The sequence below is a fragment of the Ornithodoros turicata genome, chromosome 6 (assembly GCF_037126465.1).
Source record: "Ornithodoros turicata isolate Travis chromosome 6, ASM3712646v1, whole genome shotgun sequence".
NCBI classification, from domain to species: domain Eukaryota; kingdom Metazoa; phylum Arthropoda; class Arachnida; order Ixodida; family Argasidae; genus Ornithodoros; species Ornithodoros turicata.
This window is the reverse complement of record NC_088206.1, coordinates 16,415,061-16,439,115: the sequence shown is the minus strand read 5'-3', so window position 1 is coordinate 16,439,115 and position 24,055 is coordinate 16,415,061. Positions and strand designations below refer to the sequence as shown.

At 44.7% G+C, this 24,055-nt stretch overlaps 1 protein-coding gene across 3 annotated transcripts; it reads left to right on the top strand.

Moving 5' to 3' along the window:
* The first annotated feature begins 1,849 nt into the window (after positions 1-1,849).
* LOC135399265 (uncharacterized) lies at positions 1,850-21,654 on the top strand. Of its 3 annotated transcripts, none has more exons than XM_064631099.1 (8): positions 1,850-2,120; positions 5,098-5,262; positions 7,770-7,942; positions 8,021-8,182; positions 14,292-14,456; positions 14,531-14,632; positions 14,734-14,871; positions 19,203-21,654. In XM_064631099.1, the coding sequence occupies exons 1-8, from the start codon at positions 1,945-1,947 to the stop codon at positions 19,388-19,390; spliced, it is 1,269 nt and encodes a 422-aa protein (XP_064487169.1). In that variant the 5' UTR covers positions 1,850-1,944; the 3' UTR covers positions 19,391-21,654. The 3 variants fall into 3 exon arrangements, with proteins under 3 accessions (XP_064487169.1, XP_064487168.1, XP_064487170.1); XM_064631098.1 differs by lacking the exon at positions 19,203-21,654 and adding an exon at positions 16,207-16,812 and having other exon boundaries at positions 1,857-2,120; XM_064631100.1 differs by lacking the exons at positions 1,850-2,120; positions 19,203-21,654 and adding exons at positions 2,127-2,304; positions 16,207-16,812.
* Positions 21,655-24,055: the final 2,401 nt, after the last annotated feature.

Here is a 24,055-nt window from a genome sequence, read left to right as displayed (position 1 = left end):
TTCCGTTACCACATCTGTTACCGACCCTTATTTGTTTCTATTTCAGTTTCGGTTACCACCGTTCTTGCCTGCGTCTCCATTTCGGTACCGCCCCGCCTCCAGCTTTTTGTTTTCTGTCTTTCTTTTCTTCCCTTTCTTAAAAAAAAAAAAAAAAAAAAGAGCATTGAGACCATGACAAAACTTAATCCCTCTACGTTCTGAAGTGTATTTTGAGGACTCCACGGACACATGCATACAAGAGACGACGTTTATTCAAAATTCACATGTAGGTACGTGATTTCTGTGGACAGCTAATATGAACATGGTTTCCAGGAATGTTAGTCGGACTTGCAACTTCCAGGTCACCATAAGTGTATACGAACTATGCTTCTTCTGTTTACTGTATGCTACTTGTATGCTCGAGTTTGACAGTTCATTTCAGTTTTAGTTCTTCAGTTAATTTTAGTTTGCTTCATTGAGGTTTATTTCATAAACACATTACATCTACATTACAAACACACCTACATTATATGGTGAAGAATTGCAATAATTTGGGTTCTGCGGTACACGAATTATTACCGTAAATTATTGTCGTTTCCGTTTCAGGTATTCTAACTGTGCGCTCAAAGGGTGCGAACAAGGCCGCGCCCGAAAGCCACGGTCTTGCGGGGATTACAATGGTCCCTGAAAGGGACGCGACCTCCCGTACTTTTCTTTAAATACCAGACAGCGAACAAGTGCCAATTCGTGGAATCCAGCCCTCCCCTTCCGATTTGTTTCCGTTTCAGTCTGTCTACGATGACGTTTCTCGGGTAGAGGTCTATTTCAAGTAATTTTCAGCGGACCAAGTGTGAAAAACAGATAAGTCATTTCCCTGATAGCTGTGACCGAACCAGGCTCCCACAGCTCCCCATAGAGCCCATAGTTTGAGATAATTCAGGCAACATTGGACATGCAACCAATGAAAATGAACTATGTATTGGCATCAGAGCGGAATGAACTATGATGCCTACCTTTCGGGCAATCAGGAGGATCAGGAGTCTTTCAGTTTGGCTCGCCTTTCGGACTGGCCAGTACTGGCTACCATCGGCTTTCACTTTTACTGGTTTTCATGCCCGACGCTTGTTATTCCGTATTCCAGAACTAGGCAAATTTTTGACAAAATACACATTTATTTGAAACATCGTACTGATTCAATAGTTTGACACAAATATTCACCGTGCCTACAGAGTCCAAATCGTTGCGCTCGTTGACCAAGTTCGAACTCGAAAAACACACACACACTCTAGTCAAAAAGTGAGCGACGCTCACACGATTTCACGGTGAGCATCTCCTTTCGTTGGTTGCAGTGCGAAGGTTTCAACGAAGCGGGCAATACTTGTCGCACGGACACCGAATCCTGTCTCCGTTGTGACTGAATTTGAAAATGCGACGGCGTTCACAAGTGTTCCTCAGGCGTCAGCTCAGCACTCAATTCCAGTTCTGAACTCGAGAGAATGTTCGTACGTAGGATACTTGTGTCGGGGAAACATCACAACACGCGCTGAGTCACTCTGACAAACAAACAAATGTGGGACTTCTCTTTGATCAATGCCATGATACCGTTGTGTCAACTGACATCGTCGAGACGCGAGACGCCGCTGTCCGCTGCCACTTCTCTCCCTTCCCTTCTCGTAACTGCCCGCCAGACAGGCACAGGCAGCCCGCGAAAGAATGCTCTTTTGAAATGTTGCCAACCAATAGCGGAGCGCGCAATGTCCTTCGGCCAATGGGTATCAACTATGATGCCTGACGGAGTAATACCACGTGTTTACGACGTGCAAACATTTTTTTAGAGCCGCGAAGAGGGGGAGCTGTGGGGGGGCCTGGTAATACCACGTGACTGTGACGTTATTGTTCTACTGCCCCAAATGAGGGCAGCTGCGGAGGCCTGGTTTCTCTGGTTTCTCGTTGCGGACTGTCTGGATGGCGTTCAAAATGGAAGAACAGTCTGCTGCGTATGATTCACCATACCCACCGTCCTACAACGACGTCACTGTGCAACACTCCTCCATTGGCGGTGGACTAACTTTCGTTGATTTTCTTCCGCAATGCATCCGGTCCGGCGCGTTTTTCAGGCACACGGAGTTTGAGCCGTTCAGGTTTGCATGCTCCAACTCATATGTTACTCCTCCCCTGGACATGTGCGCGCGCTGTGTGCCACCCTCGAGTGGGCAAAATTAATTTGTCCACAAATCGTGTCGATAGCCTGCGATGTGCCAGCTAACGTGGATGGGAGACGCCCATGCTTCGCTGCTCCACACACGAAAGCCGAAAGCGTACAAGGTACAGGTTCTTGTCACAGCAAACGTCAATGCACACGTGACTTTAAAGATGGCCGCGTCCGTGATCGGATGCAAATTCGTCCGTTTTCAATGCGATGTATACGTCTCTATGATGTACTTAAACTAAGGAGAAGTGGCATACCATGTCGGGGAAGAAGTACCGCACAATTTACGGAGGCAAAATACGTTCGTCTCTTGGTTTTATGCCAACGGGAATATCTGGGCAAGTGCAAGCTAGACAGACATGTAAACAAAGTCACATGACCTCAAATTGACGTTTCCTGTGACGTAGGACCAGGAGAAGATAGCGGTTTTGCGAAATGCACCTGCTTGAGGGCACGACCTACTGATTAGGGCCAGTTCTCACTTGGCGACGCCCGGCGCGTGTGCCAAAGCCCAGCGCCTCTTTCAAAGCAACTCTGCCTCTGCCTTTGGAAGGATACGTTGGTTGCTCGGTTATCTCCACTGTTTCCTCACAGATGGCGCATACTGTTTTCATCGTCTCCATCATTCATGATACAGATCTCGCGTGCCGATGAGTAGCGGATCGTGCGGACGGGTTCCTCATAGGAGTTGCCGATTACGACATGGTCGTTATAATCTAGTGGGTCGTGCTTGAGGGTACAGTTACAAAAATGTCACCCCTGTCTCCACACTGTGGTGGTGGAGAGAGTGAGTGCATGGAGTTTGAGAAACTGCATCATTGGAGATATCCGTATAAAGATTTATACAAAATTCACATGATGACAGAAAATGCACCATATCCACACTCTTAGAAACGAACTTCACTGAATAGCACGCTCCTAGCCAACTACATTCTTGAATGATATCGTTATATGCGTCCTGATTTGTAGAAACCATTGTAGTTAACCATTTTATCTGTGTAGAAAACTGTTGGCGTGTGCCTTTTTTGTGACAATTATGAACAACATAAGTGTCACAAAAAGGTGTACGCCCCCCTCGTCTTCAACGAATCAGTGCAGATAACGGTATCATTCGAGATGATGGTTGGCTGGGAGCATGCTATGCAGTGAAGTTCATTTTTAAGAGTGTAGGTACCAGACCGTCGAACTGGAACCGAAAACCGTAATTAACCGTAATTTTTAGCTGGAATTGAACCGTAATTACCAGCGCCATCTTGGAGCTGAACCAGAACCGAGCCGATCTAAAAACTTCAGTTACTGGTTTGGGATACCGGTTCGGGTTGGTTTATGGTGGTGGGTGACGTGGAGATTCGAGCCCAGTCGAAAAAAAGGAATTGGTCCAATTGGACATTTTCCCATTCAAATCAATTGCAATTCCGGTTGTGTTTTTGTCACCCATTGGACTGAAACCAGTTGAAATCAATTGGTCCTCCCATTACAAATAACTGGCAAGCTCAGGCTTACCAATTGGTCCCATACTAGCTAACCAACTCAATCCAAATGGTTACACCAAATGGTCCAGGTGGACTCAGTAGGGTCTCCAATTGGAAACAAGTAGCCCTGCCGGGTCTGCCACATAGGGCTACAGCTACGGTTTCATCAGAGAATATCACACACGAACATACAGGGTGTCCCAGAAAAGTGTCATTGACGTGACCATTAAACGTGTCAATAAAAAAAACTACGCCACCTAGAATCACGCGGTCAACGGCATTTGTTCTTATTAGGCTTTTGCCACCTCCTAATGTGAATATCATGTACTCCAAGTTTATTTATGTAAATATTTGCGAACTGAACTCGGAAATTTGCCAAGTAAAGGTCACTTTTTTACCCCACCAATATGAAGAGCGTGCCGAGTTCACTCAAATTCATGATAATTCATAGTGATATTCACGAGCTATCCCATCGGAAAAAATAGCCGAATATCATGCTTTTCGGAGCACCGGACCATAGCGCGCGATGACTTTTTGAGCGCAATCGCTCTCAGTGCGACGAAAGGAGGTTCCGAAGCCAGCCAGCCCACAGAGTGATAGTAGAAAAAGTAACAGTTCCTAAAATTGGGGGAGGGAAAGCATTATCCCAGCGAAAGTCGGACGTGATAAGCCGTTCCTGTTTTATCTCTTTCTGCGATGTTGGGGAGGGCTGGGTTTCCAACCTCCTTTCGTCGGACTGACAAAGATTGCGCGGAAAAATTCATCGTGCGCTATTCTGTGCGACCTCCGTAGAGCATGATGTTCGGCTATTTTTTCCGATGGGATAGCTCCTGAATATCCCTGTCAATTATCATTAATTTGACTAAATTAGACACGCTCTTCACATTGGTGGGGTAAAAAAGTGACCTTTACTAGGCAAATTTCCGACTTAAGCTCGCAAAAATTTAATTAATTAAACTTACGTTACACGACAGTCACATGAGGAGGTGGCAAAAACCCAGTAAGAACAAATGCCATTGACCGCATGACTCTAGGTGGTGTAGTTTTTTAATTATAATTCAATGACACGTTTTCTGGGACACCCTGTATGCAGGAGGTAACAACTTGTTGTTTATTGTACGTTCGGACTAGTCTTGTTGACTAGAACTGCTCAGAACAAAGTACTTTACAATGGTCATTTCCAAACGAAAACAGTACGACAGGTTTTTATTAAAAATGCTATTACCTGCCTAGATTGGCAGCACGTAGCTCGGGAAAGGGATGAAAGGGGGAAAGTACTCCCGAGCTGAACCGGAACTGAACATTTATGGCCGAACCCGAAACAAACCGAAAAAACGTTTCGGTTCGACGCTTTGGTAGGTGCACAGAAACAGAATGGTGTACTTGCGGAATTCGTGTGCACTTTTAGTTACGAAGCTCATGCCTGTCTCTACCCAGGGGTCTGATCACCTGTGCGAACGAATGGCTGCGACACAACCCTTCCTGGGAAGTGAAGACATGCGAGAGCGTGGAATTCAAGGCAGGTTCCTCCGGACCAAAGGTCGAACAAATGACTTACCTAGAACGTGGACAAGTTGTTACGCACTTCGTAAGATGCCTGAGGCAAGCTAAGTTATATATACGCGAGGGGGCATCCAGGAAGGAGTTCAGATTGGCTAAAAAATTAAAACATGAAAGCTCGTTCTCAAAATGTTTTATTTCCACTGGGTTGTACGCGTCCTAAACTAATTTCAACGCAGTTTCCATCGTTACGGAGGGCTTCAAGTTTTTTCATACCTACACTCTTAAAAATGAACTTCACCGCATAGCACGCTTTTAGCCAACCATTATCACGAATGATATCGCTATGTGCCCTGATTTGTTTAAAACGGTAGGCGTACGCCTTTTCTGTGACACTTATGCGGTTGATAATTGTCACAAAAATGGCGTACGCCTCCCGTTTTCAGCAAATCAAGGCACATAACGATATCATTCAAGATGATGGTTGGCTAGGAGCGTGCAATGTGGTGAAGTTCATTTCAAAGAGTGTAGGGTTCTTCGTTTTCGGGTTAAACACAATTTTTCACGATAGTTCCCCCTACAGTCACTATATAGTGACTGTAGTTCCCCCCCTGAACTAGTTTTCAAGAATTCGGGTAAAGCCCGATATCTACCCGAAATCCTTGCGGTCCTTCAACTTGTCATTCTCAGTAAACGGTCGGAAAAGCGAATCGTAATATCAGCATTTTGTGTTTCTTTTAGATGTCCCGTTAATGTTGTTCAACTATCTTCAATTATAACGGCGAGCGTTTTGTTAAGTCCCCATTGAATTCGATGAGCACCCTGCGAATTAATCTTTGCCACGTTTTTGTTACGCCTGATTTTTCTCAGAACGAAATTTATACTTTGGCACCCCCCAGTGCACCAGAGAAGCACACTAAACACCCTAACAAACAGCGATCCCCTCCTGCTGAGTCAAAGACGATCTTTTGTGGAGCTCGGGCAAGTGTTTGAATACTGGGGTCATTCACTGCCCCAGTTCCGAGCGGAAATATAAATATTCTTGTTTCTCGTCCCAGAGTCACAGCAGTGGCTTGTTTCGTATGCCTTTCGTTTCACCCGAAAATTCCCCGATGACATATCAAACAGAGATCATAGCGCCCGATTTCTCCCCGAATTCTTGTGTGTAAATAGCACCCGATTTTTCCCTCCCGAATTTGAAAAATCATAAAACCCAGAAACGAAGAACCCTATGTATACCCCAATTGTTTTTATCTTCGCTCTTAAAAAAATGGTGTACTTTAACTCCTTTTTTTGCTACATATATAACACCCTTTTGGAGGGTACAATTACGCTCAAAAGGGTGTCTCCTCACTCCCTCAAGGGAGTAGCATAACACCTTTCTCCCTACTGGAGAGTAATATTATTCCCCAGGAGGGAGAAGGTGTTATGCTACTCCCTTGAGGGAGTGAGGAGACACCCTTTTGAGCGTAATTGTACCCTCCAAAAGGGTGTTATATATGTGGCAAGGAAAGGAGTTAAAGTACACCTTTTTTTAAGAGTGTTCTTTGTGAAAGATAATGCCGTCTGTACTCATAAACTCTCAGAGGGCTGTCCTGCGACCGCACGCAGCGAATACGAGAGGCGGCAGTTCACTGTACTGCCTTAAACATTTGAAATACGAAGGAAGATGCGTCAACACCAATGAACAAACTTACTTGCACGGATCCCCACAATGGCGACATTACGAAACCGCAGTCTGGTGGTGTCAGTATTTGCAAACGGAACTTGCTTCCTGGGTGCGCCTCGTACACTGTATCAAACACAGCACGATCACCCTACAGGGTGTCTTCTTTTTAGGTGCCACAGATTTTTTTTAATTAAAAATCTATGAGAGCCCACTGCACGCTTCCTGCGCGCAATGTGCCTTCCAGTGCAACTTGAACGCAAAGATTCGGTTGTGCCTCATTTGCATAGCAAACAAAAACTGCTCGTGTCTTGAAGCACAGAAACATTTCGAAATTGCTGACCGTGGAATAGCTTTCGGCTATGACGGTCTTTAATCCTGCCGTCAGTTTTTCCTAAAACTCATTAATTCATAAGTTAATTATCGGATTTTAGTTAATCAGTCACCTAACACTGATGCGACCCGCTAGGAAAGATGTCCGCCAGGCCACACTCTTAAAAAAAGGGTGTACTTTAACTCCTTTCCTTGCCACATATATAACACCCTTTTGGACAGTACAATTACGCTCAAAAGGGTGTCTCCTCACTCCCTCAAGGGAGTAGCATAACACCTTCTCCCAGCCGGGGAGTAATATTACTCTCCAGTAGGGAGAAAGGTGTTGTGCTACCCCGTTCAGGGAGTGAGGAGACACCCTTTTGAGCGTAATTGTACTCTCCAAAAGGGTGTTATATATGTGGCGAAAAAAGGAGTTAAAGTACACCCTTTTTTTAAGAGTACAGGTGTGTTAGACGCCCAAACGACATATCTGTGGCACCTAAAAAAGACACCCTGTATATTGCTTAGAATTTGAATGACACTTACTACGTAACCACTTTTCCCCGGAGAAGTGATTTTGATGAGTTTGTTCATAGGCAATGTACCACGGGAAGATTTTTTAATGCAGATTATGGATAGTGCCTCGCTCTGATCAGAGTCGCCCGCCACAGCAGCTCGATTACATAAACTTGGTACCACACGAGGTAGAGAGCGGAGGCGTATTTTCCCTGCCCAAGTATGAAACACTTCATCAGATGATCGACCGTTACAACAGTGAGGCTCGATTCCGTCCTGCTCCTGGTGAGCGTACAGAAGACGATCGGGGAGGGGTGTGTGTGTGCCTCACTCCTCTTTACTTGATGCTTTCCTGCCTTACAGGACGCATACTGGCAGTCGAGTCTCAGGAAATGAAAGCAACTGGACACTCTGTGTTTGACCCTGATAGATCCTACTGGTTTGAGGGCGGCTCAGTAGTAAAGCGTTTCCTCTTCGTCATTCGTCTTTTCTTTGAAGTAGGGTCCTCTTCCTCGGAAGCAGTGGGTAAGGCTGCTTTTATCTACAATATAATCTCTTTGAATATGCAATATAAAGATAGCTTGCAGTACTGCTCAGATACTATTTACCAGCTTGTGTGGAGTAGCGGTTAAGATGGTGGTCAGTCTTACACGCCGAGACTGAGAGGTGACCATATCTCGGCATTTCGGGCCTTCGAAACTCACGATCACAATCATCTGATAAGGCGTGAGTTCGAGCCCTGCTGCGAACTCATGTGAAGGTCGAACTGGCGTATCGGTGAGCTCGATCATGCCGCATATTAGCGGCACACTCACCGGATAACATCACACTTGTTAACAGAGCAGGTGTGATGTTATCTGATGAGTGTGCCGCTAATATGCGCCATGATCGAACTCACCGATACGCCATGTCGACCTTCACATGAGCTGGTAGCAAGGCCTGAACTATATTCTATATATATATACATATTCTATTTATCTATCTATGTATATATATGCTGCAAACATGTCCCCAATGTGCAGCTACAGAGCTTCGGCTATTTTTCATTTGTATATGTACTTACTGGCCTGCACTGCGCCCTCCACAGGTGGTGCCATCACCGTGGAACACTGATGCCTCGTCAAGGCACACTGTTACTGCTGACCCAAGATCGTGTCACTTCCCTGCGCCGAGTTGAAAAGCTTTAAGTAGAGCGAAACGGGCTGTCCTTGGCTGGGCGTGCACGATCAGATTACATATATACAGGGTGTCTTTTCTTTTAGGCGATACAGATTTTTCATAAAAAAACTATAAAGGCTATAAACATGCTGTTTTCACTTCTATCATCTCTGGGCCGGCAGACTTTCTTGACCAAATGTTGCTCGACCGTCAATGACCAATTACTACCTAAAAATCGTTAATAAACTTTTTAATTATAAAAGAGACTTTAATTATAAAAGCTACGAAGTTGTCCCAATGAGAACATCTGTTCCATTTGGTGACCTGATATCGTAGCATGAGAAGGGTTGAGGATTGGGCTAGTTGGTAATGAGACATCTGAACTGAGAGCGCAAGATACACGGACAAAGAACGAATGGTGTTCCTTCACGAATTTTTTGCGGACGGTCTACCGAATGGATTTTTGTTCTGAAAACGGCTACGATATCAGCCATCTGAACTGAGAGCGCAAGATACACGGACAAAGAACGGAGAAACAGAGCGCCCATCCTGTCTGTTTCTCCGTTCTTTGTCCGTGTATCTTGCGCCCTCAGTTCAGATGGCTGGTATCGTAGCCGTTTTCAGAACAAAAATCCGTTCGGTAGATCGTCCGCAAAAAATTCGTGAAGGAACACCATTTTTATTCCTGTATTTTGTTCATTGCGCATCTTCGGAGACGCGTCTTTCCTTCACCCCCAATGTGAGATGGTGAAGGAGCCTCATGTGTCGAAGATGCCGCCATAGTGCCACCTCATGCGTCGAAGATGAGCTTTAACTTGCGGAAACAAAACAAAAACATGCATCGGGTGGCGCTATCGGAACTGCCCTTATATGTTGTCTTATCATTTTCTGTTAATCTTTTTCCACGACGCAAGAGCCCAGGCAGCACAATGTACTGAAAGTCGAGTGCAATAGGGGTGGACGGGTAGGTGGAAGGCCTTGAGCGCAGAACATTGATGACACATACCGTCCACCCCTATTGCACTCCACTTTCAGTACATTGTGCTGCTTGGGAGGCGACAGTGTGCTCTTTCACCCTCTCACGTTGGGGGCAAAGGAAAGACGGGTCCCCGAAGATGAGCAATGAACAAAATAAAGAAAAAAATGGTGTTGCTACATGAATTTTTTGCGGACGATCTACCGAATGGATTTTTGTTCTGAAAAAGGCTACGATATCAGGTCACCGAAAGGAACGGTTGTTCTCATTGGGACAACTTCGTAGCTTATATAATTAAAAAGTTAATTCGCGATTTTTAGGTAATTAGTCATTTGACGGTCGAGCAACATATGGCCAAGAACGTCTGCCGGCCCAGAGATGATAGAAGTGAAAAACAGCATATGTCTATAGCCCTTATAGTTTTTTAATGAAAAATCTGCATTTCCTAAAAAAGAAACATCCTTTATAGTGTATACAGGGTGGTCCACCAACCATGATAGAAATTCATAGTACAAAACCTAGGCTCCGGAGAGTCATGCGGTCAAGGGTCATGCGGGTCAAGGGTCATGTGGGTCAAGGGTCAAGAGTCATGCGGAGTCATGCGGTCAAGGGATTTTTTTCTGCCAATACCCTTTGCCACGTATTGGTAACATTTTTATTTCATTTCAATTGACGGAAAGTTAATTTCTTGAATTGAACTCTGAAACTTCCCAAGGCAACCTAACGCTTTCTTTGCGAAAATGGGTTCCTCTTACCGTATTACCGCGTATTATCCGGCATGCCGGATTAAAGCGAGGTTGACCTGCATGCCGGGAAACCCCGTATTTCCCGGCATGCCGGCAAATGCGAGAATCGGGGACGTAGTCTTCCAGGAGTCAACCGAGGTCCTTCACAACAGTTCAATGACACACGCGGGGAAAGTCCAGGGAAGGATGACGTCACGGAACGAACACTGGTTCTTGCTCTACTGTTCCCTCCGGAGGATGAAAGCCCATTCATTGTGCTAATATTATCTTCACTGGACAATCTTGACCTGCTTACGGCCGCTTGGGTCTTGCTCTGGCATTACTGAGCCTGCCACCATGGATGAAGGTCCGACTCCGGCTCGTACGCACACGCGTAGTTACACGATCTCGTTCAAACTGGACGTGCTGAAGAAGCTGTCCGAACTTCATGGTAACATCAGCGCAACAGCACGATTTTTCTGCATTCCTCGTTCGTGCGTGCAGGACTGGTTGAGGCAGCAGGACAAGCTCGAAGCGTGCAGGACCGACGACGACTTGGTCATCAGGAAACGTAGGTGCATACCTTCTTCCGAGGACACCGCAAAGAAACGTGCAAGGTACCCTGCGATGGAGGAAAGCCTTGCTAGCTGGATATCCGAAGAACGAAAGCAAGGTATTCCTGTTTCTGCATCCCACATCAAGGCGCGGGCCGAAGACTTACTAAGCAAGAGCGACGGTGCAACGAACTTCAAGGCAAGCAATGGTTGGTTGGAAAGGTTCACCAAAAGGTACAAAGTTGTCAACAGGTCAGTCACCAGTGTTGGGCAAAAGGTTCCGGACAATGTGCGTGAGCTGTGCCATTGTTTTTTCAAGTTTCACGAATCAGTAATTGGAGGAATTGAACTGAAGAACATTGGAAACATGGACGAGACGCCGATGTATTTCGACTTGCCACAGAATAAGACGTACGACTTTAAGGGAGTCAAGCACGTAACATGCAGGACAACCGGCAAGGACAAGCTTCGATACACTGTTGTTCTCAGCGCAATGGCCGATGGTACAAAACTGAAGCCGATGATAATATTCAAAGGACTCAAGAACGTGCCAAAGGTTGACTTCCCTAAAGAAATTGTTGTTTCCGTGGCAATGAAAGGGAGCATGACTGCTGAGCTTATGAACACCTACAAGCAAAAGGTCTGGGCTGCACGACCGGGTGCCTTCTTCAAACCCAAATCAGTGCTGGTGATGGACAGTGCGCCAGCGCATCTGAAGACTACAACAAAATCAAGCTTCAAGCAGCATTACGCCACCTGCCTCTCGATTATTCCTGGTGGACTCACACCACTTCTTCAGCCTGCCGACGTAGCTTGGAATCGCAACTTCAAGACAGCGATGAGGAGCCTGTGGACGGAATGGTTGAGGAATGGAGAAGTGGAGCACACGAAGTCGGGAAAACGCCGCTCCGCTTCATATGCCACCATTGCACAATGGGTCAAAGAGGCATGGAGTCAAGTTCCCGAGGAGCTGATTCGTCAATCTTTTATCAAGTGTGGACTTGTGGCAGAAGCAGACTCCAGTAGTCTACATGGACGTTTAGCTGATGTTCTGACGACGGGCACGATGGAGCCCAGCCCGATCCACGACGAAGAAAACGGGTCTGGACTCACTGACGCGGAAAGTTGCGATTCTTCTGATGACGAGGACATAAATGCCTTATAAGTTTGTTGTACTATTGCATATAGCCTTCTGTTTGTGATAGCATGTCGTTGTACAATAAAGGTTTTGTAAGAATTACTTGTCTCAGTCATTCTGTACCACGTGCCGGCGACCTCGTTTAATCCGGCATGCCGGGATAGACCAGGCAGGCAGATCGCGAAAGTTGGTCGACCTCGGAAAATCCGGCATGCCGGATAATACGCGGTAATACGGTAGTCATTTTACTCAGTATAGCACATAATCCCACTCCTAATGCAATGGCAATTGCCGAAATAAATTCGCCAAAACTCTGTGGAAGTGAGCCCTTGGCTCCGCCTCTTTTTTGACGGCTCGTAGTTTGAGCGCAAAGCTACGAAGAAAGGAGGTTACATTGACACGCCACACGAGGGGGGGGGGGTTCCAACCCGTCGGGTGACCTCATTTTTGATAAGACAGCTCTGATTCCCGCACTCACCGGGCGTGTTTGTTCCGTGGGTAAGGCTTTTAACCCTTTCCCCCCTGGTGTGGCGTGTCAATGTTACCTCCTTTCTTCGCAGCTTTGCGCTCAAACTACGAGCCGTCAAAAAAGAGGTGGAGCCAAGGGCTCATTTCCACGGATATTCGGCGAATTTATTTCGGCAATTGTCATTGCATTAGGAGTGGGATTATGTGCTATACTGAATAAAATGACCACGGTGAACCCATTTCCGCAAAGAAAACATTAGGTTTCCTTGGGAAATTTCGGAGTTCAATTCAAGAAATTAACTTTCCGTCAATTGAAATGAAATAAAAATGTTACCAATATGTGGCAAAAGTTATTGTCAGAAGAAATCCCTTGACCGCATGTCTCTCTGGGTCGTACGTTTTTTTTTAATGAATTTCTATCATGGTTGGTGGACCACCCTGTATATACAGCATGTTTGCTCTAGCGTGTCCAGAAATTCTATTTAAAGCAAGCAATAAAAGAGAAACGACCGCTACTTTTCAGCTACTTGACTAAGAAACAGACCTGTGCTACAAGTGAAGTAGTACCTGTTTCTTACTCAAGTAGCAGAAAAGTACCACTTGCTTTTCTTTTATCGCTCCCTTTAAATATGATTTCTGGACACGTTAGAGCAAGCACCCTGTATATAGGACGAGGAAAGTACAAAAGAATCAAACGACCACAGTTGTGGAAGGAAAAAGACGCGGACAACAGATTTTAGGGAAGTTAGGAACACTAGTTTATTTAACAGACAGAAATTAAAAGTTAAATGAAAAAGGGTGGACGTTTCGACAGTGGCACTGTCTTCTTCAGGACAAAAGATGCACAGGGGGTTACACATTGCTTAAATAGGTTTGGTACGTGACGTCACAATCGGTACAAGCGCGCCACGAGGCGGTCGTCGGTGAGTCACCGACGAACCGAATCACCGAATAGGTTGCTTATCGAGATGTCCCTTACCCACCACCACCTCCTCACCACCAGCCCCCTGTAGGGGGGTGGTGCAAAAACATCAGGGGGCAATGATACATAAAGCTGTTAAAACTTAAATGTGACTGTAACGACGATGTCCCCACCGCCACTAACGCCCCATTACCCATGCATTGCCATGCTTCTGTGAAGTGACCACGCATTGAAGCCAGCTGAAGTGAACTTAGCAGTGGTCATTGATGAAAGACGGGTGAAGAACTTTTCAGAAAGTTTCTGGCAGGTAGACTTGCCACAGACCCATGCTGCACAAGGTCTTGGCCCAATATTGGCCAAGTTGGCCCAGGACGAATACAAACCCCCTGTCCCCCACTCCTTCCTGCTATCCTCTTTCCATCTGTCCACGTCTGTACGGCGCTCATAGTCACAGTTGCTTCGCGGCGCTAACACATACTTTAAAGAAAAATGTGTTTAGTACACACTAGATGCATTGCTTTCATACCAAGGACGATGAAAAACATTGGTGTACTCGCTGCTTTTACTGCATATTTAAAAGACCTTTCAGGCATAGTTGTATACATATCTCAGGAGTTTTTTAGTGCATATCTACCTGCACTCTAGGAAACACACAACATCTCACGTTAGGAGTATGTGGTATTGTCTTTGCAGGAGTTGCAGACTTTTGTCCAGAAGAAATCGAACCGGCACGTTGCTGCAGCATACCCACATTCGAGAATTTTTCCAGTGTGCTAGCAAAAGCATCCCAGTGGTGCGCCCAGCAGTCGGGCATCCGCTTTTGTAACGCACAGTCACTGGAAATAAAACTTCACTTAGGTATCAAGATTGCAGCCAGTTCAGAAGCACACATATCACATGACGCTCGTTTCCTTTTTTTTTTTTTTTTTCAGGAAGGGATGTTGATACCCAGCAGCTTTCATATTCAGAGCGCAGTAATGCACCAACTGGGTACGTGCGCGTGCTCCGCGTTGCATACACGAAGTCCATAGAAGGTAACAATGATGCATTGCCGGCAAATGTTCTGAGCTGTGCATCTGCATTTTTCAGTGTTGTGAATTTGTCCACCATAGTAATGCAGGACAAATGCGTACAGGTTACTTCGCGGAAGTTCCGAGACTCAACCTACAGTGTAAAACGTTTGTCCCGGTCCAACTGGTGCAAGGATCACGAACAGACTTCGAAACGCTGGCCGAGACCAAAAGGCGCGTGGAGGCCTGGGTTCGAATAACAGGTGATCACATTGCGAACTAATTATCTAATTAAATTGGTCATTTTTGCGGTATGTTTCTCAGGGATTTTGTATGTAACGTGTTTGTAATGGTCTGCAAAATATGCAAAATATTGCGTGCACAACACTACGAGGTACTTATGAATTTGTAATTTTGTTTGATTATGAATGTAAAGTGCAGCTCTGCATGAAAGGAAGACAGGTTCCTTGTCAAATCTACCTGCTTGTTGGTTCCTTCTGAGGCAAAATTATGTAAGAGGAATAGTTCAGCTGTGGCCATCTAAGATTCGGTAAAGTGAAGGAGATAAGTCACTTAACTTCAAACACGGGAAAATGGAAAATTTTGTCGAAAAATTACAAAAGTTTGAAGTGTGATAAAATGCTGCGATAAATTTTGCAGTTTTGACGTGTTGATTACTCGTCTTGCAAGCTATAGTTTTGGTATGCGTGTGAAGTCGCTGTTCGTACGTGTTTCATGTTGTGTGCTTGCGACAGTGTACCCTTGGGGACCTCAGTGGAGTAACAATTCAAATAAATGCTAACAACCTGTTGTAGTGCATGAGGCAATTAAATGCAGAAGGACAAACACAACACAAGCCTCACAACACCCTGTTGCATACATCAGTTGAATGATGGCAGTTGAAGAAAACCATTGATTAAATTAATTTAATTAATTTAACAGCCATATTATTCGCATAATGCACGCTTGCCCATGCAATGGGATTATTGCCATTCTACAGAATGTTTGCAAGTGTGCCACCAAATGACCTCACAGCCTGCGTAAGAATATGTAATCCATTCCTGGCTGCTAATACATTCACCATGCGGAGTCTGAACCAGGCATTGGTTCGAATAACAGAGATATCGACTAAAAACCATGGCAAAAAAAAAAGAAACATCTGAAAGTCTCTGTTGCGTCGTTCATGATTTATGAGCGAAAGAAACCACAATTTACAGCTTCTGTGCTCCTCCTCAAGGAAGTCAACAACGCGAAGCGGGCTCTCATTGGTCTCCTCAAACGATTCGTCCAATCATTGTGGGAGATCGTTTGAGGAGACCAATCCGAGACTTCCCTACACTGTCGTGCTCCTTGAGAATGAGGGGGAAAGTGGAACGGAAAAGGAAAAAAAAAAACGGAAAAAAGTGGAAAGTGGAGGCGATTTCTTTTGCTCACAAATTACGAACGACACAACCGTTTAATCCCGTTCCTTTTATATTGTTGTCAAGGTAACGGCATCTCTCAGAGGAGAAATTTTTGTGCTGTAGTGCCCATTTAAGTGGTCCTCTGACCTGCACTATTTAAGCGGAAGCGGTGAAACTAGTACACATCTTTGGCAGGAGCACGAGTGCTGTGCTGCGAGACCCCGGCAATGCGCCTGTCGTGGGGGAAACACTTTTTGGATGACCTTGACAGTGGTTCCACAATCAACCGTGGAAAACGAGCTGAATACTGGATTTTTTTGATTCGCCTCTATCTCGACGGTTTCTACCAAGACCCACCAGCAGCAGAGATGCCTCCGATACCCCCATTGCAGGAACAGTCTTGTGGAATACTCTAAAAATGTTCGGATTGGCAGCCACGTTGCTACAATGCTTTGCCTGCCTTGCTTTTGCTCTGTGATGAGCTCACACTTCAGTGTTCATATCACAAACTGGGTGTGTTTCAGTGCTTTGTTGCTATGGATCTGAATGCAGTGTCTTTTTTTGCGGAGCACTATCAGACACACAATTTTCATATTGCCTGAGGCACAAAACTAACAATTATTACCTACTATTATTGTGGAGAGAGAAAACGAAGAGCAGGCGGCAAGGCTTCCGCAGCATTAGTGCAATAAAAATCGTATCGGGATGGTTTCGACAGTTCCAGTGGTGGGGGACTTTTATGAGGTAATTTTAACCACAAACCTTTTTTTTTTTTTTTTTGTGTGTGTGTGGGGGGGGGGGGGGGGCTCATCATCGAGACCGGTAGCACGTACTTTCATAGCTTGTAAGCAATCGTTCGCCGAAACACGACAAATGATTACATCAAACTGTGCCTAAACTTCATGGTCTATCAAATATTTTATTCGCGTGCTACTGTCATGAGCCAGTGATAACGGAAACAATCAAATGCTGGTTGATTCGTCTGGATGAAGTGTTCCAATTTGCCTGTTGTGCCTGTGCATCGTCCATACAGGGTGTTTGTTTTAGCCGCACCGAATTTTCGGAAAAAGACGAGTAAGGTTGCTTGTGTAGTGAGGTGGCTAATTAAGAGATATACTTTAATTATACAGATTTACTTATTTAATTTACAGATATACTTTTAACTTTTTACTTACATGCTTTCAGGGAAATGTGACATAGCAGAATTGAAGGCAGTCATTATTTCACATCGAGATATCCGTTGCCAATTTCTGCTATATGTAAATATTCCGAAACCGAAACCACGCACATCAGGAGCGCCGGAAAAGACTCGACCTTGGCCTACGGGAGCTTATCGGGGCCGCAAGGCGGACTACGTGGCCGACAGATCAGCCCCTACTCCAATCAGTTTCAGGCACGTGGTCCACCACGTGGAATGCACACTGCTCTCCATGCGGCTCAGACGCGCTTTCTCTCGGTTTCGGTTTCTCACTTCGCGCGCGCGCGCGTTTCAGTATTTTAAAACAACAGAGCCGCTTCAAATAATGACTGCCTCCAATTCCGCTATCTCACATTTCCCTCAAAGCATCTAATTAAAAAGTTAATCGAAGTATCTGTGTTTGCTACCTCACTGGCGCGAGCGACTTCGCTCCTAATTACCGCCAGGGGATCGATACTCAACCTTTCGTCGTACCATATCGCGCGATAAATGCATCGCTTCGCCGTGATTCGTCACTAGCGACCGCGTGATAGCCAATCGTGTCGTTTCTTTTAAATCCCGGCCTACCGAAGCGGTTGCCGTCGCGAGCAGCACGAACGGCTAAGCTAATGACTACGGGTATGCGAATCCGAATATTTGAAGTCGAATCAAATATCGAATCGAATGGGAGAAAAAAAAGTCGAGTACCGAATCGAATATAGAATAGTTGTGCAAATTTTACAAATTACAATATACGCTTTTTGCACTAAAAGTTTGCGATTTGTAGTCCATGGCTCTAGTGTAACTTTTCTGGCATTAACTGTCACAAGAGACACACAGCCCCGAGACACAATAGTTTTCTGTGGGAAGCCCCTACTCTTTAATTTTGCATGATTGCGTTTTCTGCTTTTCAGGTGAGTCTACAGTTAGGCTGGGGTAATTATCCTGATTTCAAAATTTGATGTCAAGCACTGACACGTTACACAGGTGAGTCTGTGTAGCTGTTTCTGGACATCCACAGGTCACTTGTGAAACAAATTGGCGTCCTGCCTCGCCTTTGCAATGAACATCCTTTAAATTCTTTGCTGGAATGTGTGTCTCACCTGGCGAAGCTGCGTTGCTAAAACTTTGAATGTAAGGGGCATCTGTAAGACGCCCTTTTCGTGTTTGAAGCATAAACTTTCTAAAGGTAACCGATGGCACTTTCGTAAAGTAGGCTTCACCTCATGTAGGGGAGCATAAGGTGAAGCCCACTTTTGGGGGTGGTGTCGTTCATAGTCGAATATTGAAGTCGGGTTGAAATCGAATATTCGGATAACTGAATATTGGAGTGACTGATTCGAATTCAAATATTCGCACACCCCTATTTTTGACATAATTCTATGTAGTAATCATTTTTTTTTCCTTTTTTTTTAAATTTGGTGCAGCTGGGACAACACACCCTATGTATCCAAAAGGTTTTGCCATAGAATTTATATATTTCCGATTGTTTATGTTGGGGCTGACACTTAACGAATTTCATGTAATGATCTGACATAGGGTTAAATTAATGACATTAAAATTTTCATCCTTAGGTTTCAGCTTAGGTTGTTCCTCAAACAATGTTGCTGCTGCCTGGTGTCGTTTCATTTAGGAAGTGCCACTTGTTGTACAACACAAGTACTTATGCTTCTATTGTTTCTTATGTGTTTTATGAGTGTGTATTTTATTAGTCCCAGAAACTACGGCGAGCCTTCCAGATGTGAAGCATTTTTTATTTCTGTGCCAGTGTTGTGCCTTAATACATGTGCTTAGAGCACTTTGAGTGCAGCTATGATGTGCCTTTATAACGGATTGAAGTGCCACGAGTGTGATCAACCTTTGATGTACGGAGCTTTTAGCATTCTCAATAAGTCAGTTTTACTGTATTTGTATGAGCTAGCTATTTGCCTAACACTAGAAGTAAAAATAAAAGCCTGCTGAGAGCCTGAGAGACTCCAAATGAATAAGAAACATGGTCCAATTCCATTGGCAGCGCTAGGTCGAAGCTTTGCTCCAGCCAGAGAAATGCAAGAACTGTTCCAGTGTCCCAAGGTTGCTGCAGACACCTCCGTCTTTGCCATTGTAAGAGCACACTGGTCGTGTGACCGTGGGATCGTGATCGAACCACAGCATATGTTGAATTCAGACTTGTACGTATTTGGAGGGTTCCAGGACATTTGATCGAACGCCGTTTGGTCGAAAGCCGTTTGATCGAACGCAGGACATTTGGTCGAAAGCCATTTGATCGAACGCCGTTTGATCGAAACGGCTGCGGTCGTTTGATCGATTTTTTTAATTGGTTCACTTGGAGTGTCGAAAATGACAAAAAAAAAAAAAGACAAGGAATAAAAAAGCTGCAGTTCGAAATGCAGTTATCCTAAGGAACATTTAACTTTGTGTAATCTGCTTCCCCGTAAACACATTCCTCATTAGTGTCCAAAAAGCAGTACAAGGGCGAGGGTTCTTCACCGTTAACTCGTTGGACAACCGAATAGGTTTTCCCGCTCTGACACATGGTGACTAAACATGCTGTACTTGTTAATCCCCAACCCTTTGTGAAATAATAATAGACGTCAAGTATTAAACATTTTGGTAAGTGAATTAAAAAGTAAGTAAATGAAATTTTTGATGTTTATTCCCGTCGAATGTGAACAAATTTTAACAGTGGATTATTGTTTGTAATCAACTGGCCACTGTATAGGAGAAAGAGCAGTTTCAGTTTATTTACTTTTCGCCTATGTGCAAGTGAACCTAAATTTAGTTCTTGCAACAGACATGTAACCGAAGAAGTCCTTTGAAACTTAGACAAGATTATAAGGCAGCAGATCTTTGTACTTTCGCTATTTCTTCGGATATCGTGCATGTGTAGTGATTCGAGGCTGCAGATGCATACTCTAAGGTCGAACTAAGGTTTTACATGCTGTTAGTTTAATAACTCTCGTTGTACCATGGCGAAATTTGGTTCTTAGCACCCACAGACTTCGAGTGGCTTTGCACATATGACTATCCCGTTTCAGACCGTTCCCTTTAAATATGTCGCCAGCAATAAGAAGGGTGCCCAGAACAAGGATAGACTATCGGCTGCTCTCAACCTGGGACAGCTTTCTTCAATATGTGTCCTACTGATTGGTAAATGACAAACGCCTGCAACTAACCAGTGGTCTTCCCTCTTCGGCTGCAAAAAGCAAAAAAAAAAAAAAGAAAGAAAGAAGAAATAAAAAAGCAGAGGACACTGATTGCCTGCTCCGTATGCTAGAGTCAAAAGTTACAGAAAAAGTGGAGAAGTTACAGAAACAACACAGTGCATGCAGCTTTGAATTCCCTTCGAACAAACGTCTTTCGAACAAACGGCGTCGATCAACCGGCTTTCGATCAAACGGCTTTCGACCAAGCGGCGTTCGACCAAACGGCGTTCGACCAAATGGGCGGACACCTATTTGGAGTATTGTACTTAAAATACTGTATTTTAAATACAATTTGCGGTATTTTGGTACTCTACTCAATACTTTTTGTTTTGTGTATTTGTACTCTATTTAAAATACATTTTATGGTATTTTCTACTCAATACTCTAATTACATATTTTGGATCTTCCTCTCAAACTTTCTGTGTCTCGTCTTTCCATTATCTTGCTTGTTCAGTGGAAATTTCCTGAGTCCCTCGGACTTGACCCGGGTAGTGCCGGACATTGGCCCTTCTTGGAAGAATCCATTTAGAGATCTTGCGCCGTGTGTACTAATCCTTGGCTAGTGAGGGTTCTATTATGTGTGCACTGACGCGGTGACGCCGAATTCTGTCCTCTCCGAGCAGGGACCTGCTAGAAGTTTGCTTTGTTCTGGGTCACATATACTTCGTGGAGTCATGTGGTATCTCTTTGTCATCCTTTTGGGACTTGTGTTTAGATGACTCCTATCACACGGCGGCGGCCAGAGCTGTGGCGGCGGCTAGCGTAGTGCCCGGGGTTTAGATGATTCATGTGACATAGCGGCAAAGTTGTACGTAACGCGTTACTAGTAATTGCGTTACTAGTAATCAATTACTTTTTTCCGTAATTTTTTAACGTAATCAATTAATTTCGTGAGCAAGTAATTTTCCAAGTAATCTGATTACAATTTTCGGTAATCAATTACTGAGTAATCGATTACTTTTTTAACCTTCTGTCAACAATGGCAACCATTTTCAGCAAGCCAATCTGTTCCTCTATTCCACCACGAGTTCGACTGAAGCAATGACGCAGAAGTCGGCCGCCTCTAGTCCACACGTGTTCGATGCACGCCACAGTAATATGGTAATCCCTTAAAACCGCGACCTACTGGAGCAACAGTAAAATAGGTGACTGTATTGATAAATTGTGCGGGCTGAACTTAACAATAGTAACAAAACGAAGCGGATGTTTCGATGTTGTTTTAAATGTGTATATAAATCTGTGTATGTGTTTTGTATGTTGCTTTCAAATGTATTTGTGAATTTCACTTATCATGTATGTTGGTGTCTCATTTAAATTTGCAACAAGAGCTGCATGTTTGCACACTGCAGGCTTGTTGGCTTTGCTATGTCCCACAATTTAAAAGTAAAGGGAAAAGTAACGCGTTACATTTTTAATCGGTAACGTATTACATTTTTCATGAAGTAATTCGTAACGGTAAAGAATTACTTTCCGCGCAGTAGTAACAGTAATTGTAATCAATTACCTTTTTTGAGTAACGTGTATAACTCTGCATAGCGGCGACTTGCCGCATTCACCAGTGACCGGTGACTTTTGCGTTCAAGGACAAATAGTATCTTAATTGTATTTCAAATACTTTTTGAAGTATTTTGTACTCTATCTTAATTACTTTAATTTTCATGTATTTATACTCTATCTTAATTATATTCTAACATTAGTATTTATTATCTTATCTTAAATACATTTTTGAGTATCTTGTACAGTGAACCCTCGTTATTATGACCATGGTCGTTCCCGAAAATTTTGGTCATAATGCGGAATTGTCATATTAACCGGGGGCATTTGCGGAGGTTTCACTAAATTGTTCCCCAGGAGTATGGTCGTAAAGCGCGTATGTCAGATTATCGGGGGTCATATTAACGGGGGTTCACTGTACATGTCTGATGTTGATGCACGGCGCTCTAGTCTCCAGATGGAAGCTGGCCCATTGTGTCCTTCCACTCCGTGAACGTTTGCACCGTTTTCGGTACGGACAGTTGTCCGTCTTGTGGCATGTCTGAGACTGCAGAACATTGTTTTTTGCGATGCCATATTCCCCAGGAGTATGGTCGTAAAGCGCGTATGTCAGATTATCGGGGGTCATATTAACGGGGGTTCACTGTACATGTCTGATGTTGATGCACGGCGCTCTAGTCTCCAGATGGAAGCTGGCCCATTGTGTCCTTCCACTCCGTGAACGTTTGCACCGTTTTCGGTACGGACAGTTGTCCGTCTTGTGGCATGTCTGAGACTGCAGAACATTGTTTTTTGCGATGCCATATTCCCCAGGAGTATGGTCGTAAAGCGCGTATGTCAGACTATCGGGGGTCATATTAACGGGGGTTCACTGTACATGTCTGATGTTGATGCACGGCGCTCTAGTCTCCAGATGGAAGCTGGCCCATTGTGTCCTTCCACTCCGTGAACGTTTGCACCGTTTTCGGTACGGACAGTTGTCCGTCTTGTGGCATGTCTGAGACTGCAGAACATTGTTTTTTGCGATGCCATATTCCCCAGGAGTATGGTCGTAAAGCGCGTATGTCAGATTATCGGGGGTCATATTAACGGGGGTTCACTGTACATGTCTGATGTTGATGCACGGCGCTCTAGTCTCCAGATGGAAGCTGGCCCATTGTGTCCTTCCACTCCGTGAACGTTTGCACCGTTTTCGGTACGGACAGTTGTCCGTCTTGTGGCATGTCTGAGACTGCAGAACATTGTTTTTTGCGATGCCATATTCCGCTTTTACTGTGGAGTTGGCGCAAATATTTCGGCTCCCAGCAGTCGATTGGGCCACCGTAAGGTACCTGGAGCCGCTGCCGGTCGTGCGCGCAGAGCGGAAGCGGTATCATTGTTTTTTTTTTCGTGTCAGCGCCGCGAAGCAACTGTGGCCATGAGCGGCGTACAGACGTTGACAGGTGGAGAGAGGACAGCAGGAAAGAGTGGGGGACAGGGGGCTAGTATGTGTCCTGGGCCGACTTCAGGGGGAAGTGTGCCGACATTCGTCAGGAAAGTCTTTGGAAAAGCCGGGGAAAACCTGAGAGAGCACAGCCGACGGTAGGATTCGAACCCACCACCTGCCAGTCTTCAACACGACCTTCAACGACCACCAACGAGCAGACGGGTATCATTGTTGATCGCTGAAGTACACACTTCCAAATTTGGATTCGCCGGTGTCGGCTGACCTTCGGTGGCTGAGATCAGGTCAGACGTTGGGCGTGTTGGAACATACTTGTAGTAGAGTAGCGCGAAAAAATACGGACACAGAAGATACACAGAACACACACAGTAGTTCAATAGTTTATTGAAAACATCAAAAACGTACATATAAGCAAATAAAGGACCGAGAGGGCAGGCCCTGTAAATCGGTCCTTATAAATAATCAGTGATGCATAAAATGAACGTGTGGGGAAACATTATTACACGTAAAAATTACATTCATCGTTACATAAGACAGCACTACATGCTACAACATATTATTATACATATTACAAAGCTGCTATAAGAAGAAAAAAGGAAAAAAAAAAAAAAAAAAAGAAAACATATGTCAGTGTCAGCTAAGGATTAACACAAGGAAATGTGAACAGTAGACCGGACTAGTCTCATTGTCAGGACCCGTGACAGATGTGCTATGTGTCGCGAA

What these genes read in the sequence shown, in the direction of transcription:
- LOC135399265 (XM_064631098.1), top strand. Translation starts at nt 1,945, where the DNA reads ATGGCGTTCAAAATGGAAGAACAGTCTGCTGCGTATGATTCACCATAC. An exon ending in ACGGAGTTTGAGCCGTTCAG is followed by an intron (nt 2,121 to 5,097) that starts GTTTGCATGCTC and finishes GTCTCTACCCAG; the next exon opens with GGGTCTGATCACCTGTGCGA. An exon ending in GGCCTGGGTTCGAATAACAG is followed by an intron (nt 14,872 to 16,206) that starts GTGATCACATTG and finishes CATCTTTGGCAG; the next exon opens with GAGCACGAGTGCTGTGCTGC.